Here is an 18,832-nt window from a genome sequence, read left to right as displayed (position 1 = left end):
CCAAGTCTGCTCACCTCAACACACTCAGTGTTGGGTTAGGGTTAATACACGATAGTGTGTCCATGTGCAGTACATTACATTCACATTTACATTTATGCATTTAGCAGACGCCTTTATCCAAAGCGACTTCCAAGAGAGAGCTTTATAAAAGTGCATAGGTCACTGATCATAACAACGAGATAGCCACAAACATTACGAGCAGCCAAAACATGAAGCATACATTGTGAAAAACCAAATAAGTGCCAAAGGGAAGAACCATAAGAGCATGCAGTTAAACAAGTTACAATTAAACAACATGAAACTCAGAAAGTACAAGAGTGTACCTGTAGAAAAAACTATCAACAGTAAAATATTTCAGAGCGAGTACAATAATTTAAATCCGTTACAACTAACCAACAAGAGCAACGAGTCTCTCGGTAAGAGTCATTGTGATCTTGGAGGAAACTAACATCAGGTCCAGCCAAGCATTTGTAAGTGCCGTTGTACTCCCGGAACAAGTGTGTCTTGAGCCTTTTCTTGAAGGTGGGTAGACAGTCTGTGTCCCTGATGGAGGTGGGGAGTTGATTCTGTCGTAGAATGTTCTACGATTGAATGTCCGAAGTCAGAAGAATTTATATTTATCTGTTTATTCTTGCAAGCAAGGAGGAGCAGTTCTAAAACAGGATCATAAATGATGTCTGGAGTAGAAGGGCTCACTAAAGGTGTCATGATCTGAACACTCTTTTATACAGTAATTCCAGCAGTTACATCATTAGTTCAATAGTTCATGTCTATCAAAAGAGGAACTTTTCAATAACAGAAAGTCAAAAGGGAAATAGGTTGCAGGACTGGATACAGATGCTCAATATTAAAAAACAGAGCTTGAGACGACAGAAGCAGAACTTGTCAGCAAAACCCCCTGGAGTATGGGCAAAACAACCAGGGTCAAACAGTCAAATTTGTTAGACGTTTGTCAGCAAACAAAAACTTCAGCAATACTGTCTTAGGCTAAAAGGTTATGCTATTTTTACAGAAGTTAAAACCTCAGCAATAATTGTTCTAGGCCAAAGAATATTATATACATCTTAAAGAATAGTAATTTTCATAGATAGTAATTTTCATAGATTTCATTTCATAGATAGATGAGTACAGGAAGGCCAGATACGACCTTCTGAAGGCCATCAAAGCAGCGAAAAGGGCCTACAGGACCAAGGTGGAGTCCAGCTACCATGGCTCTGACCCTAGGCGCATGTGGAGTGGACTTAAAGCCATTACAGACTACAAAGGGAGAGGCTACAATGAGACCCAGTCTTCTGTCCTACTGCCAGACGAGCTGAACTCCTTCTACGCTCGCTTTGAGAGGGACAGTGAACCCCCTGCAGTGGAGCTACCTGAAGGCCAAGCCAGTGGTGTGCCTACACTAACTGTAGCTGAGGTGAGGTTATGCTTTAAGAAGATCAACCCTCGCAAGGCACCTGGCCCAGACGGCATATCAGGTAGGGCCCTTAGGGGCTGCGCTGACCAGCTGGCAGGGGTCTTCAGTGACATCTTCAACCTCTCCCTTAACCTGTCTGTACTCCCCACCTGCTTCAAGAGGACCACCATCATCCCTGTGCCCAAGAACACCAAGGTCACATGTCTGAATGACTATCGCCCAATAGCACTGACCTCTATCATCATGAAGTGCTTCGAGCGGCTAGTCAAATCATTCATCTGCTCCTCGCTGCCCCCCACACTGGACCCTTTGCATACCGGTCCAATAGGTCTACAGACGATGCCATCGCTCTGACCATGCACACCGCTCTCTCCCACCTGGACAAGGGGAATACATATGTGAGGATGCTGTTCATTGACTACAGCTCTGCATTCAACACCATCATCCCCTCCAGACTGGTCTCCAAGCTTGTGGACCTGGGACTAAGCACCTCCCTCTGCAAGTGGATCTTCCACTTCCTGACGGGGAGGCCACAGGTGGTGAGAATCGGTGACCGCACTTCATCTGTACTGATCACCAACACAGGCACCCCCCAGGGCTGTGTGCTCAGCCCTCTCCTGTTCTCCTTGTTCACCCACGACTGTGCGGCTACGCACAGCTCCAACCTCCTCGTTAAGTTTGCTGACGACACAACCATCGTGGGCCTCATCTCTGACAGTGACGAGTCAGCCTACAGAGAGGAGGTTGACACCCTGACATCATGGTGTCAGGACAACAACCTCTCTCTTAACATCAGCAAGACCAAGGAGATGATTGTGGACTTTAGGAGGCGGCAGGAGGAGGAGCATGCACCCCTATTCATCAATGGATCGGAAGTGGAGAAGGTCAGCTGCTTCAAGTTCCTCGGGGTGAACATCAGCAATGACCTCACCTGGTCTGTTCACACGGACAAGGTGGTCAAAACGGCCCGTAAGCGCCTCTTCTTCCTGAGGAGACTGAAGAAGTTTGGTATGGACTCAGTCATCCTTACTAACTTTTACAGATGCACTATAGAAAGCATTCTGACTGGTTGTATCACAGTGTGGTATGGGAGCTGCACAGACCGGGACCGCAAGGCCCTACGAAGTGTGGTCCGTTCTGCTGAGTTCATCATCGGCAGGAAGCTCCCAGCCCTACAGGACACCTACCACACACGTTGCCTTAGGAAAGCCAGCAGGATTCTAAGAGACTGTTCCCACCCATCCTTCAGTCTCTTTACCCCGTTGCCTTCTGGCAGGCGTTACCGCAGCATCCGGTCGCGCACACGCAGACTGGACAACAGTTTCTACCCAAGGGTCATCAGGCTTCTCAATGGACACTGATATGGACATTTTTACTGCACACTAGTCACTTCTACACTGTCACTTTCAGCTACTGGTTGCTCTTTCAGTAACATTGCACTACTGTACCTCGCCACCAGGCTCCTGTTTGGTCATTGACAAAGTCACTGATCTGTAAATTTGCACTACTGCACTGTACTCCATTTAGGTTAGATTAGTTTATAGGGTTGTAACAGGTTTTTTTTTTTTTTTTTTTTTTTTTTTTTTTGTGTATTAGGGTTAGTATAGCGTACTATTTATTGTTATCTGTAATTTAGGAAGTTTTAGTGTTAGGGTTAGTATAGTCGTTTATTTATTGCTATCTGTATATTTAGGAAGTTCACTTATCTAAGCTCAGCATAGATGTAAATTTGTTCTGTGTACTTATATGTTATGTTATGCCAAGTGCTTGCGTTGTCTTGTCTTAAGAATTTCAGTGCCCAGTCTAACCCTGTGTTGCTCTGTGCACCTGACAAATAAAAGACTTGAACTTGAACTTGAACAATTCCACCATTGGGGGGCCAGACAGGAGAAGAGCTTGTGTTGGGACTGGGCGCTCTTGAGCGGTGGGACCACCAGACAGTTGTCTGAAGAAGACCGTAGGTAGCGGGTGGGGGTGTAAGGCTGGAGGAGACACTTGAGGTAGTCGGGTGCAGTCCCGTTCACCACTCGGAAGTTAAGTACCAGAGTCTTGAATCTGATTCGGGCCATGATGGGAAGCCAGTGGAGGAAGATGAGGAGCAGAGTAACATGGGAGCGTCTGGGTAGATTGAAGTCCAGACGGGCCGCTGTGTTCTGAATCCTCTGGAGAGGGCGGGTTGCGCATGCTGGGAGACCGGCGAGCAGCGAGTTGCAGTAGTCCAACTTTGAGAGGTCAAGTGCTTGGACTAGCAGCTGGGTGGAATGCTCAGACAGGTATTTTCCAATCTTCCGGATGTTAGAGAGGGTGAATCTACACGACCGGGAGACCGCAGCAATGTGGGCTGTGACGGAGAGCTCGTCATCCATGGTTAGAGGTTACAGTAGAGTACTACAGTAGAGGTGTGTATGGTCAGTAGAGGTGTGTATGGTCAGCAGAGGTGTGCATGGTCAGTAGAGGTGTGTATGGTCAGCAGAGGTGTTTGTATGGTCAGTAGAGGTGTGTATGGTCAGCAGAGGTGTGTGTATGGTTAGCAAAGGTGTGTGTATGGTCAGTAGAGGTGTGTGTATGGTTAGCAGAGGTGTGTGTATGGTCAGTAGAGGTGTGTGTATGGTTAGCAGAGGTGTGTGTGTGGTCAGCAGAGGTGTGTGTATGGTTAGCAGAGGTGTGTGTGTGGTTAGCAGAGGTGTGTGTGTGGTTAGCAGAGGTGTGTGTATGGTTAGCAGAGGTGTGTGTGTGGTTAGCAGAGGTGTGTGTGTGGTTAGCAGAGGTGTGTGTATGGTTAGCAGAGGTGTGTGTGTGGTTAGCAGAGGTGTGTGTATCAGGATAGTTAAAGTAGGAACAGAGAAGATGCTGGTATAATGACTCTAAAAATAGCAAAAAAATGTTTCCATGACCCACTACCGTCTCCATGTGCCTTTTTTTTAACAATGTTTACAGCCAAATGTAAACAGACAGTTCACCAGTGAAGATAGTAGCCTGCTGCTGCAGGTCATGGCTGTGTGGGGAAGTGTGGACAGGGGTTTCCCACTACTCTGACACTACAGCTATACTGTCAGTGTGTTGAATCATTCATCATGATGTGTTTATTCATTCATAATGTGGTTGGTTATTCATAATAATAATAATAAGTTAATTTAGCAGATGCTTTCATCAAAAGGATTAGATTTCTTGACATCTTCTACTGAGCTATCCCAATACTACAGTACCTGTACCTCACCTTGTGAGGCAGGGAGTGCTTCCCATAGATACATCCGCTCCACCAAAGTCAAACCTATTTACATCCATTTATTGATAATACATCTATGGTTATCAATAAATACTCAAATCTAATTACATGACTGAACAACCGATGGTGCTATCATAACCCATCGACACCTCAAGCTGCTGTTCACGCCATAAAATATGAATTCAACGATGTAGAGGCCTGACTACATGAATCACCTCCAGGTGCCAACTGATGTTAGAGTGAATCATGGCCAACTGTTTTGGGTTAGGGTTAGGCTCTACAGTACCTGCCTGATACTAGAGTTGCTGGCTTTTGACAGGTGGAATTTGCCATTCAGGGCTTCAGTAATTAAAAAAAAAAGGTTTTCTTTTTTTCAGAAAGAGAAATGCGAGACTACATCAAGTCTGCCAGTTTGTGGTCATGACTGATAACAGGCAGGCTGCCACTTGCCTGACATGAAGCAAGAGCAGCAGTTATTAACCCAAACCTGTGTAGGGGGTTAAATATTGGACAACCAATCAGACCACATCTTGACTCTTACTTATCAACATATGACTAGCAATGCACAGTGAGTTATGCAATGGGGTGTGAGAGCCATCAAGTTGAGACCCTGTCGAGCAACTCCAAATTTTAGCATATGAGAGGTGGGGGCAGGTTGACACCCAGCCTTACACCTGTGTCAATGTCATGAAAAATACTACCATCATGACAACACTTTACAATGAGGGTATTTAATGACATAGCAATTCCTATGTACCTACAATGTTTGAATAACATGTAAGCAGCCATAGGTGTCTTCACAATCTCCCAAAGTACTCCTGAAGGATTGCTAACTTGTGAGTTACCACCCTGTCACACAACTGCTGGTGACTTTTAGAAGAGAAGGTGTATTTATACACTTGACTTCACAGGTTAGGGTGATACTAACGAGCAAGCCGGTGCAGACGGTTTGTCAGGCCTGGTCCCCATCAGAGGAGATTCCCGGGGGAAAGAAAAAAGTGTAAAGCATGATCTTACATGCATCAGGAAACTATACCCATCTAACCCCAACTCCAACCCATCTAACCCCAACATCCACCCATCTAACCCCAACATCCACCCATCTAACCCCAACATCCACCCATCTAACCCCAACATCCACCCATCTAACCCCAACATCCACCCATCTAACCCCAACATCCACCCATCTAACCCCAACATCCACCCATCTAACCCCAACTCCAACCCATCAGCTACGAGTACTATCACCTCAAAGGCTGAGTTCAGCTCAGATCACATTTACATGTTCCATTTCAGTGCAAACATCATAAATGTCAGTTTCAACAGGATTTTTATTTGTTTAAGGTTTCATTCATACAATAACAACATTTAAGCATAAACATAAACAGGTGCAGATATTGAGGTATATATGTACACAAAGACATTAACACACGCACACAAACATAATTGATCCAATACATTTGACTCTTTTGCAGATCTGAAAGGACTGTGTTGCATGGTGGTTTTGTCAGACAGGGTTGTTTTAATATTCATAAAACATCATATGCTAATGGGAAACACAAATGTATAACTATAAACTAACAAAAATAGAGACAGGTCTTTCTGGACACACCCTGACCAGAGTATTTAGAGCATTAAACTGTCCAAACATTGACTGTAAATAAATTAGTTAAACATGATGCAAGTGATAAGTCCACTTTTCTTGAATTCTGGAATCCATATTGAAGGGCAAGAGGGTGAATCAGAGACAAATAGAATCAACACGTCTGAACTACTTAGTTACTTACAGTACACTTTATTGATGACATCTAGAATGTTCAAAACCTAACCATGGAGACCTGATAACGCACACAAATTATTTAGACTTTAAATCTGACAAACACTGTTAACCCACAAGATGAGTTCAGGCTTTCAATCTTCTGGCATAATTTCAAACAAAAAATTGGCTTAAGGTTGTCTGATCGGAAATATCTTGTAATGATTGTTTTTGTTACAACCATCAAAAGCATGCAAACAGCATGGAAAACTCGCAGTAAACTGAAAACTGCCTGGGAAAACTGAGGAATCTAAATCCATAAATATGTATTGCTTTAATTCTAAATAAATGTTCATAAACATCAGATGAGGCCTTGTTGATAGAGGTGTAAGTTGTTAGAACCCATTTCACCATTGCACTATAATTGTATTAAGATTATTATTCAGCTATGTTCATACAGCTACTCTACCTGTCTGCCCTGCTCTGAAGATACTGATGCCATTACTGTTATCAATAAGAGCAGGCTCATCTTCTCTCTTCATGCCATCACACGCACAATCTCCCACTGCTAACAGGGTTGTTGCCCAGGTAACTCCATCAATCTGAGAGGAAGCAAGTCTGCACCACCTCTGAGAGGAAAATGGAAACAAGTGTGTGGTACTAAATGGAGACAGGATGGAAGTCAGCTGTGAGCTGACCAACAAGATGGACTTGAGACCACCATAGCTCTCAGGTGAAACATTGAAGATATGTTCTGCTTTAACTGCCAGTGAATCAAAGGGCTACGACTTTTAGCATACCAGCTGATACATGTGCTGGCAGGCCTGGTCAGGTACTGAGCTGGCCTGTTCAAACAAAGTACAGCTTTACAGTGAACTGAGAGTTCCCTGTTGCATAACTAGACGGTATATACTGATGTCTCATTCTAAACATGATGGTACACATGTATTAGCCTCTGTACATGTTTGGGAACACAGAGTATGTCTGTAGGACTTTGTAAAGGTATGTGCTTGTGCACTAATTAGTACAAGTGTTTGTGCGTGTGTGTGTGTAAGGACCTAGCTAGGAAGCTCCAGGTGTGTGTGTTGTGAGTGTGTGTGTTGTGTGTGTGTGATGAGTAAGGACCTAGCTAAGGAGCTTCAGGTGTGTGTGTGTGTGTGTGTTGTGAGTGTGTGTGTGTGTTATGAGTAAGGACCTAGCTAAGGAGCTTCAGGTGTGTGTGTGTGTGTTATGAGTAAGGACCTAGCTAAGGAGTTTCAGGTGTGTGTGTGTGTGTGTAAGGACCTAGCTCAACAGCTCCAGGTATGTCACGGGTACTTTTCCTTTCTGGTTGCCTCTCTCTCCCATCAGCCAATCAGGATCCATGCCTGGCACAGTGTACACGGTGATGAGCTGATAGAAACAAGGATGTCAGATTGGACCAAAAACTCACAAAAAACATACAATCACCCTGCAACCTCTTGATCTACAGTCAAACAAATGCTCTAACACTGACCTCCACCCATCCCCATGCTAGGCTTACCCTCCCGTCCCTTTTACCTCATCGGCCAGCAGAGATAGCTCGGAGGCATCGTGGCCATCGTAGTCGTACAGGACCCTGGCCTTCCGTGCGCCGGTGGCAGGCTGCTGCTCCTCCTGCAGAGCGCCGGGTGTCGGGGTCCGCAGCGCCGGGGACACGGGAGAGGGGCAGGAGGTGGAAGGGTTCGCCGACAACGCGTTCGGAAATCTGATTGGTTTCAGTCAGCAGAAAAAAAACATGAACAATGCTTACAGTGTAAAAGAAGCTTACAGTGTAAAGGCAGTTTACAGTGTAAACCCAGTTTACTGTGTAAAGCAGCTTAAAGTGTAAACCCAGTTTACTGTGTAAAGCAGCTTACAGTGTAAACCCAGTTTACAGTGTAAATCTGCTTATGCTTTTACACTGTAAACTGGGTTTACAGTGTAAAAGCATAATAGGGTTAGAACCAATACATTAAAAGTTCATCTAAAAACACTTAGTGGTCAGTTTTTTCAATGAGTAAACCCAACTTTCATGAGTTTTAAACCTGATAAATACTATTTTAATTAGTTGTTTGTGAACCTTAGCTCAAGTATGTCTTGTGTGCTTGCATTTTCATCACACACACACACACACCAGGTTAACTAAGTAAACGGCAGGTTACAAATACTTACGTATCTCCATTAGCACTGACAGCAGGAAATTGAGAGAAAGATAACCATGCGACAATAATTTATCAACACAGAGGCAAAACTACATTTTATTTGAGTACAATTTCTGGGGATTTTTCAGAACATTAGGACCTGAGGAACATTAGGACCTGAGAATAGGCCATGTGAAGGAAACTAGAGTTGCTCTTAAGTAACAGTAAATATTTGTGGACAGCATACCCTTCTGTATCTGCAGTTCCTCTGCTTGCTGACATTATTAATGTATTGGAAAAGCCAATGTTAGGACCATTAAAACTGTAGCAATAAACCATGACGCGTGTCCAGATTTGTTTACATTGTGCAATTTGTGACGAGGACAAACTTAGCAGAACATCTACTTCTTGTGACACTTTTCACTTTTTTGTGTGATGTATTTCTGATCCTGTTGTAGTACTGTCTTTTAAGAGACTGAACCCATGAAACAAATGTTATTTGATATTAGTACTGTGGAAGCGGGAAAACTAGAGAAGGGCCCCCATTGTATTAATATTATGGTAAATGTATAATGATTGTATCGAATGTGAATTAGGCTGATCTGAACGTGATCCTTGAGAGAAGTTACTGCAGAGCACACAGCTATATTTCATCAGTTGGGAGAAACTTGCTCTCACTACATTGTTTTTGTACCAGGCCAAGGGCTGGCATAACTTGATAGGAAAGAAATCAGACACCATAGGCTCTAGCATGGTACCAAATTTGGACATTAGAAGACGCAGTCCACTTGTTAAATGTCATCTAGACATTAGAGATTAAATATTGACAGGAACCAGAGAGGGAATCTGACAGGTGACACTCATTGATCTTGCAACACATTTCAGTATAGAACAAGGGCGGGGTTAAGTATAGAAAAGGGGCGGGGTTTTAATTAGTATAAAGTCAGCCGGGCTTGAGACATGCTTTGGGCTTCTTAGCGCGAGAATGTCCAGTGACTGTGTGTATAACCTGTATGAGACCAATAAAAATGATTGTATTTTGATCCAGCCACGATTCAGTGTCCTCAATGTAGATACCAGAAACGATCTACGACATTACCATTGTATTGCACCTGATAGCTGAGAAATGGTTATTTGCCCTGTTCCTGGTAAATACAGACCGTTCCTCGACTCTGACCACAGGAATACTGTTGGAACTCTGCACTGCAGACCCTTGATTTCTCCTGAACTTTCTATGTCCACTATTTGTATCTCTAAAATGTAGATGTTGAAGCCACCACCCATCAGCCACCACTCGTCAGCCGCCACCTGTCTGACTGTCACCTCTCTGACTGTCACCTGTCTGACTATCACCTGTCACCTGTCTGCCCTCACCTGTCACCTGTCTGCCCTCACCTGTCACCTGTCTGCCGCCACCTGTCACCTGTCTGCCGCCACCTGTCACCTATCTGCCCTCACCTGTCACCTGTCTGCCGCCACATGTCACCTGTCTGCCCTAACCTGTCACCTGTCTGCCGCCACCTGTCACCTATCTGCCCTCACCTGTCACCTGTCTGCCGCCACCTGTCACCTGTCTGCCGCCACCTGTCACCTGTCTGCCCTAACCTGTCTGCCGCCACCTGTCACCTGTCTGCCCTCACCTGTCACCTGTCTGTCGCCACCTGACACCTGTCTGTCGCCACCTGTCACCTGTCTGCCGCCACCTGTCACCTGTTTGCCACCACCTGTCACCTGTCTGCCCTCACCTGTCACCTGTCTGCCCTCACCTGTCACCTGTCTACCGCCACCTGTCACCTGTCTGCTGGCCAGAGGATCTGGAGAAGCCTCACCTGCGCAGCTCAGTCTGCAGCTCCTGCATGGCCTGGTGACACTGAGCGTAGAAGGTGGCCTGGGCCTCCACAAACTCATGCAGGCAGCGTAGGTGGTTCACCTGGCGGAGGAGAACACCTCTCACGTTACACACATGGACTGGAGCAGCTTGATCATGGTATTAGTGATGATGATGATAATGGTATTAGGGATGATTGTGGTATTAATGATGATGATAATGGTATTAGTGTTGATGATGATGAGGGTGATGATGATGATGTGTTTGGTGGTGGTGGTGTTGATGATGATGATGAGGGTGATGATGTGTTTGGTGGTGGTGGTGGTGTTGATGATGATGATGATGATGATGTGTTTGGTGGTGGTGGTGGTGTTGATGATGATGATGAGGGTGATGATGTGTTTGGTGGTGGTGGTGGTGGTGGTGATGATGATGAGGGTGATGATGTGTTTGGTGGTGGTGGTGTTGTTGATGATGAGGGTGATGATGTGTTTGGTGGTGATGATGGTAACCCTAATGATGATGGGTTTGGTGGTGGTGGTGGTGGTGTTGATGATGATGATGATGATGATGTGTTTGGTGGTGGTGGTGGTGGTGATGATGATGGGTTAGGGTGATGATGTGTTTGGTGGTGGTGGTGTTGATGATGATGATGAGGGTGATGATGTGTTTGGTGGTGGTGGTGGTGATGATGATGAGGGTGATGATGTGTTTGGTGGTGATGATGGTAACCCTAATGATGATGGGTGATGATGTGTTTGGTGGTGATGATGGTAACCCTAATGATGATGGGTTAGGGTGATGATGTGTTTGGTGGTGATGATGGTAACCCTAATGATGATGGGTTTGGTGGTGGTGGTGGTGGTGATGATGGTAACCCTAATGATGATGGGTTAGGGTGATGATGTGTTTGGTGGTGGTGGTGGTGGTGATGATGATGGGTTAGGGTGATGATGTGTTTGGTGGTGGTGGTGGTGGTGGTGATGATGGTAACCCTAATGATGATGGGTTTGGTGGTGGTGGTGGTGGTGATGATGGTAACCCTAATGATGATGGGTTAGGGTGATGATGTGTTTGGTGGTGGTGGTGGTGGTGGTGATGATGGTAACCCTAATGATGATGGGTTTGGTGGTGATGATGGTAACCCTAATGATGATGGGTTAGGGTGATGATGTGTTTGGTGGTGATGATGGTAACCCTAATGATGATGGGTTAGGGTGATGATGTGTTTGGTGGTGATGATGGTAACCCTAATGATGATGGGTTAGGGTGATGATGGTAACCCTAATGATGATGGGTTAGGGTGATGATGTGTTTGGTGATGATGGTAACCCTGATGATGATGGGTGAGGGTGATGATGGTAACCCTAATGATGATGGGTTTGGTGGTGGTGGTGGTGGTGATGATGGTAACCCTAATGATGATGGGTTAGGGTTCAGACCCTGAGAGGGTCTGTCCTCACATGTGTGCTGCTGATCCCCTCCAGCAGGAGGCGCGTCACCTCCGCTTGTCTGTCAAACTCAGTCTGGGCCACACGCAGCTCCTGCTCCGCCTGCCGACACACACACACACCAGCATGAGCACAGGCCAATGTACACACACACACACACACACCAGCATGTGCACAGGCCAATGTACACACACACACACACACACACACACACACCAGCATGTGCACAGGCCAATGTACACACACACACACACACACACACACCAGCATGTGCACAGGCAAATGTACACAAACACACACCAGCATGTGCACAGGCCAATGTACACACAAACACACACACACACACACACCAGCATGTGCACAGGCCAATGTACACACAAACACACACACACACACAGGTACACATCCACGCAGGTACACACACAAACACACATACAATGCTAACTCCAACCCAAACGTGAACATACATCTTAATTACACACCTATAGAACCCTGAGGTCTACATACACAGGCCTACCTAGTGGGTATTTTAAGCACTACTTACTTTGTCCACTTCCTCACTCCAGAGCTGGGAGAGGCAGCATGACAAGGAAATGAAACATTTTCAGAGCAACAATTCCACAATGGTGACATCACACCCCAAGCTACATCCACATTCATACTTCTTTCACTGGGTCCTCAAGGAACTTTTATGAGGTATCTTTTGATAGTACAAACTATCAGCTGCATTCAGTTGATTTGTAACTGACAAATCAACTATATTACTTTGGTCAATTTTTGGGGACAGATTGATTGGCTAAACCTAGTAGTGATGATAATGACCGATAACCATAAACCAAAAGTATACGTGTAACACATTAGTTTTTTCTATGATATAGTGTAAGTGTCATCATTTGACACAATAAACATAATCTTACTTTAGAATTAATGGCACACCATGCAGCAGTCTCACTGCTTCAACCTGTAAAGCTCAACATGCTCTGCATTACTGACACTGCTTTTCACACTATGGAAGGCCAAAACATGTATGACGTTATGGATAAATTCCTTCAACACTACACGTGTTCCCCCTCAGATTAGAGAAGCCCAGGATGAGACTGCTGTCGTGTCTGCTGTTCTTGTAAAGCTGTATCTGTCATTAATGACCTGGGCTTGGCAACAAAGCCTGTCCTTAGTCAACAATCTGTATAGTTTGGCAGCTGCAGAGAACCTCTGGAGGTCTGGATGTCTGAGGAAAACTGAGTCATGGTGTGGTTTCCTCCTTGGGAGCTGGCCTGGGAGGATGTGGTTCCTCTTGGGAACCACAGGAACCAGGGTCAAGAGGATCATAATCACAACACAATACAGCCATTAAGACATCAAAGACAGCCATTAAGACTTCACTATAAAATCTTAAGGCCAAGGAAGGAAACACGAAAGGAAAATACTTCAGTAATATAGGGAGTATTTTCCTGGATTTCATATGACTGTGCTCTGATTCAAACCATGGTCTGCAGTTTAAAATAATTTAACACACAGAAGATATATTACGCAGCATTTACTGACTTTGATGGGAGACATATTCACTTCATGCTTCATAACCATATTTCTTTGCCATATTTATATTCATCTGTTAAGCCCTCTGTGTAACATCCATAGCTGTGAAGTGATTAATCGAGCTGGCTTAATCATTGCCATAATGGTGAATGATTCATAAATGTAATATTCACTGTCATATATCCATCTGTACTCAGAAAGTACACACGGCCTTCATAAACCTTAACTGGGGGCAGAAAATACAGCTGGTCTTAGCCAGCTGCAGTCACCATGGAAACCAGGAGACTCCCTCAGTAAACTTGTTTAGAGAGCCAGCTGCAGTCACCAAGGAAACCAGGAGACTCCCTCGGTAGACTTGTTTAGTGAGCCAGCTGCAGTCACCAAGGAAACCAGGACACTCCCTCAGTAGCCTTGTTTACTCTTTCCAACAGTAAACTGAGTGTCGCTGGCTGAGTCAGAGGAAGCATCACGAGGAGGAATCCACACAACACCGACACAAGCTCACACCCGTTTCTAGGATCCTTCCACGTGTAAACAAACACTACACATAACTCCCTAATACTCTCTACAGAATCATATCCTCTAACTGCAGGTGTCACCATCTACCTAACACTGGCGTTCTAAAACAACATACAACCTTTCTCTCCTCAGACACATCGGTATCTGAGAAATCCCAGCTCTCCCATCCACTGTTTAGCTGTTAGGCATTGGGCCAGAGAGGTGAGAAACAGCAACACAAGTTTATAAACAATATAGAATAGTCGCAGAACCTTACCTCTAATTGGTCTGATCAGTGAAACAAATAAGGGGTTAGAATGGAAGTATCATTTCTCTGACCTTTCCTCCAGTCTCCACACTGCTGGAGTATGTGTATACTATATAAATGGATCTGTGTGTGTGTTCTGGTCTCCTCCATCTTGCTCTCTTACCGCGGAGGCGCTAGCAGACAGGACGTAGTTTCGAGGCCTGGTTTCCTGAAAGTCTGGGGCGGCCTGCAAAGCAGGAAGGGACAGGTGGGGACACTCGCAGCTTCAACAAACAGAAGAAAAAAAAGACTATATAAACTTGTACATATTTATAAAAACGTCATATTAATTTGTAAAGGTAGAACCACACAGGCCACCTGTACAGTTGTGAGAGTTCAGAGACCTGTGTGTGTGCAGTCAGAACCTAGAACACCCTAGTGCTGAAGCTAACCATGGATCTTCTCACCACAAGTTATATTGGAGATCATGCACCACTGCAGCATCAGAGACCCTCAAAACAGTTTCATGTTGCACTTCAGATATTATGTATTGGATATATGCTTTTGCTGTCATCTACTATGCAATACAGCCGTTGATATTATATTGTTGCTCTGTAGAAGAGATGTTATGTTATTGCTCTGTAGTTAAGATGTTATATTATTGCTCTGTAGTTGAGATGTTATTATTGTTGCTCTGTCTGTTAGCTGAGATGTAGCTACTTTAAATTGCGTCTAGTTTACGGAAATCAAGATCACATGGAATGTCGTTCATATTTTTTTTATAGCAGCACAAGAATATATTCTATTCATGACAATAAATAGCCTGCCTCCTGCTGGTCAGGGATACCAAGCGCAATGGAAAGTTCTTCTGGAAGAACAAGATGACATAGTAAGAAAAGGATATAGGCATGCAAGATTTTAATTTGTTTGGTTGAATATAACCAAAAGCTGAATGGTGTTTGTTCATGTCAATCCTCCCGTGTCGCTCCCATTGGGTTAGGGTTAGGTTACGGCAAATGATAAGAGGAACAGTTTAGTTAAGAGTCAGCAGGGGGCGCCAAATAACCATAAATGTGAATGATGATGTTCTGGTGGCATGACAGGCACATAGATAACTGGACCTCCAGATCACACGTATTAGTAGACTTCTCTAACCCTTACCCGAACCTCACCCCTCACCCAAAATCTCTCAGGATGGGTGAGGAGCCCAAGCCAAGAAGGATGGGGGAGGGGAATTATGGTTAGCGGGGCTTCCAGGGATCGCGTGAGGGTTAGCGGGGGTCCAGGACAGGAAGGCTTACCGCAGCTTTGGCCTCAGCTTGTTTGGCTTTCTTCAGACGTGCTTTACAGATGTCGAGGTCCAGACGCCGGTTCTCAAGGAGACGCCTCTCTTTCTGCAAGAGGGAGAAACCATCAGGCAAGGGCAGGAGGGGCAGGGGCAGAAGGTACCATCAGGCAAGGGCAGGAGGGGCAGGGGCAGAAGGTACCATCAGGCAAGGGCAGGAGGGGCAGGGGCAGGGGCAGGGGGAAGTGGGCAGGTTATAGACCTAGGGTTAACTCACTGAGATTGTTTTCCAGTCTCCCTCCAGGAAGTTGCGGAGAGGTGCCAGGAAGTTGACGGCTGAAGTCTGAAGGAACTCCCGCTCTGCTCCTCCAAGTCTCTTCTGGTACTCTCCCACCGTGACCAGAGTGCTGCCTGTTTACACACACACGACCAGAGTGCTGCCTGTTCCAAACACATCCAGGTCTGCAGCCAGGAGGGCTGCTGAGATCATCTACAGATCATGTAGACTCACGGCTACGTAGTCAGGTCACATGATCATTGTGTGTTGTTTTGGATAAAAGCTAAATGAATCAAATGTAAGCCAGGTACCATAGGGTGTGCCGGGGCCAAAGTCCCTGGCCGCATCCAACATGTACTGGCCCAGTAGCTCCCCGTTTGTAGTCCGGCAGGGGAGCTTCTTATCCAGCTTCTCATAGAAGAACTCCTCTATACGGGCACCTGGGCAGACATAGACATGCTGAAGAGTTCAGAAGACGAACCCTAACCCTCTACACAGGCGCCTGGGCAAAGACAGAAGCATGCTGTAGGGTTTTTATTTATTTATTTCACCTTTATTTAAAAACAGGGGGTTCCTGTTCAAAACAGGAACCCCTGACCCCATTACCCTTGACCCATAACACCTGACCCTACCTGTTAAACCTTGACCCATAACATGTAAACCCTGAACCCTAGTTCTTAAACTAAGGTAGAACAAAAACCCAACAAGTCAACACTGAAGACAACACAATGTAACCTAACAGAATCACCATTAGCAAAGGGATGGAAGTACTTTCCTATAGTTCATCAGAACAAATCACTATACTATAATAATAACAGCCTCTTTTGTCTTTGAGAATACTGACGAACACAGTTTAGATCAGAAAACCTGTTTAGCTGAAGACTGACAGGGCAGTGTACACAGCAAACAGCTTACCATAAAGAAACACGCACACGGACACTGAGTAACAGCATGTCAAATAACACACAGACAGATGGAGTCTATTGATCACAGAAAGATGGAGTCTTGCTGCGTTCATGTTTGGCTAACTGGGTCCCTGATCTGTTGAGGGAGTTGAAGAAAGGCTGCAGTTCACCCTTACCCCCTAAAAGGGAACAACTAAAAGTTTATTTTGTGACTCCTAGCTAGCTGTAAGCACATAGACCTCCAGACTTGGTCCTGGATGAAGTAAGGCTAGAAGGAGCAGTTCTATATATCAGGAGATCTGTGCACCGTGAATACAGAACGTATGGTGTGGTCAAAACGTACCTGTGTGGTCAACTGTAGCATGGAGGATAACAAAGTCAAGGGTTAGAGTTTTCCATTATGTATAATTACTGTGATCAGATAATGAATACTCCATGCTTCATAACTGGAAATGTATACAAAAAAGTACAAGATTTGAAATACAAAATAATGAAGTGGATTTGTTAAGGTGCGATATGTGGCATATGTGAAGCCGGGCTATACAGATTTGGATCAGTGAATCCACCAGCTCTACAAGAGTGACTCACTTGGGTTGGGTTGCAGCAGCACTTCAGTTTGTCTGAAGATCTTCTCAGTCCAGTTCTTGGTGCAGTCGGCTCGAGCCAGCAGGTTCTCCAGATGGGCATCCAGCTCAGTCTTCTCTGCTTGACCCAGTTTCTCCTCTGTGAACTTCAAACACACAAAGCATTTACACCCAGCATTGAGTATGTATCCTGTACTAAGTAGTATGCTCTATGAATCCTATATATGATATTTTATTTAAGTAGGTCTTTAATACACCAATGTCACCAATAGTCCAAACATGGACATTTAAAATAAAGGTGTTTGAATTGCTTTCAAAGAGAGTGCCTGACTTTTCTTGTGTTTTAGTCCACATGAATTCCTGTCCAAAGAGTACCTCAAACGAACTAATTTTGAGTCCATGAAGCGCTCCATATTTTTTTATATTAGACCATGACTGGATGTGAACAGACCCACACGGACACGGCTGACCCCGTGACTCCGCTCCAGGGCTCGTCACGGGGCTGTACCAAGACGCTAGAAGAAAGTATTGATCAGGCATGAGTGCATGTGATCAATAAGATAGCAAAATGGCTTCGATGACAATTCCAGGGACCCAAATGAAGTAAATACTTTTGACAGCCTTGTAGGTTAGGGGCTACACGCGCCTAACCTACAGTAGCTTACCCTTCGCTACCTACGTAATGGACTGTATTAACTCGTATGAAATATGAGAAACGCGCGGTGTTGTCTCCATAGAGCCGAGGAGCGACACATCAGCTCCTCCACGGTAACTGTCACATGCACCCCGTGGCTCTACGGTTAGGAACAGCCATCAATAATGGATGCAGGCTTAACTAGCCTTTATCGGCTTACAATGACGTTAGCGGGAGACATCCTTAACAGGAATTGTACAATTAAATGTAATTGTCGCTTGCATGGTTATTACCTAATTAATCATCATAAAAAATAGTTCTGTACTCTGAATTCATACTCGCAGGGATTCGGATCACAGTAGTTTATCGCAAATAGGCTGATTTAAAAACTATTGGTTTTCCTAATAGCCTACCTGGACTGCACGAGTAAAGAACACCCCTGCGTCTGAAGCGAGCTTTTTGACATTGAAATCCATCGTATCAGCTTATGCAAACGTTGTGTTCCCGCAACATCGGCTTGTTTGTGTCCCCTGCTAAGGGAGTCCTTTCGCTCGATTTAAACATGTAGTAGCCTACGCACTGGCGACCAACCCCTAATCCGTCTGCATGTGGTCGGTAATCTATTACATGTCCTAGTTTTAAAGAGACCCGATGCAATTTCCCCCTCCCACGTCTGTTGTTACGGTCACAGCCATCCAACAATCCACGGTAACATTCGAATACAGTGTTAGGAATATTGGCCTCACCCAGTCAAGAGTCAAACTATGGTCTACATTTAAAGTAGAATCATATTCATCATACCCTGAGCTTGGTATGAAAATTCTAGCATAGAGATACACTTTTATTCTCCCTAAACAGATAACAACATATCAAAGAAGTTTAAATGGTTTTCGTTGATGTATTTCATTCTCAAAACCAGGGGTGATTCTAGGATCAGACCTTTAGGGGTGCTCAGCCCCCAATGAGAATGTAACATGGATACAGTGATTTGCATAAGTGCTAAACCCCCTTGCTAATAAATCCCTCATTTCACTGGATAACAATTAATAA

The 18,832-nt window shown here is 44.9% G+C and overlaps 1 protein-coding gene across 4 annotated transcripts; it reads right to left on the bottom strand.

Annotated features, from left to right (window-relative positions):
- Window positions 1-5,953: 5,953 nt before the first annotated feature.
- sh3glb2b (SH3-domain GRB2-like endophilin B2b) lies at window positions 5,954-18,381 on the bottom strand. Of its 4 annotated transcripts, XM_047051029.1 has the most exons (13): window positions 18,196-18,381; window positions 17,153-17,294; window positions 16,908-16,919; window positions 15,971-16,099; window positions 15,660-15,793; window positions 15,399-15,491; window positions 14,282-14,344; window positions 11,829-11,918; window positions 10,367-10,467; window positions 8,569-8,583; window positions 7,936-8,122; window positions 7,681-7,788; window positions 5,954-7,025 (listed from the first exon to the last, which is right to left on the bottom strand). In XM_047051029.1, exons 1-12 carry the CDS (start codon window positions 18,256-18,258, stop codon window positions 7,681-7,683), a joined length of 1,137 nt encoding a protein of 378 aa, XP_046906985.1. In that variant the 5' UTR covers window positions 18,259-18,381; the 3' UTR covers window positions 5,954-7,025. The 4 variants fall into 4 exon arrangements, with proteins under 4 accessions (XP_046906985.1, XP_046906989.1, XP_046906987.1 ...); XM_047051033.1 differs by lacking the exons at window positions 8,569-8,583; window positions 16,908-16,919; XM_047051031.1 differs by lacking the exons at window positions 5,954-7,025; window positions 8,569-8,583 and having other exon boundaries at window positions 7,505-7,788.
- Between the last annotated feature and the right edge of the window lie 451 nt (window positions 18,382-18,832).

Source organism: Hypomesus transpacificus, unplaced genomic scaffold (assembly GCF_021917145.1).
Source record: "Hypomesus transpacificus isolate Combined female unplaced genomic scaffold, fHypTra1 scaffold_133, whole genome shotgun sequence".
NCBI classification, from domain to species: Eukaryota; Metazoa; Chordata; class Actinopteri; order Osmeriformes; family Osmeridae; genus Hypomesus; species Hypomesus transpacificus.
Note: the sequence above shows the minus strand (reverse complement) of the source record. Positions and strands in the feature narration are given on the sequence as shown.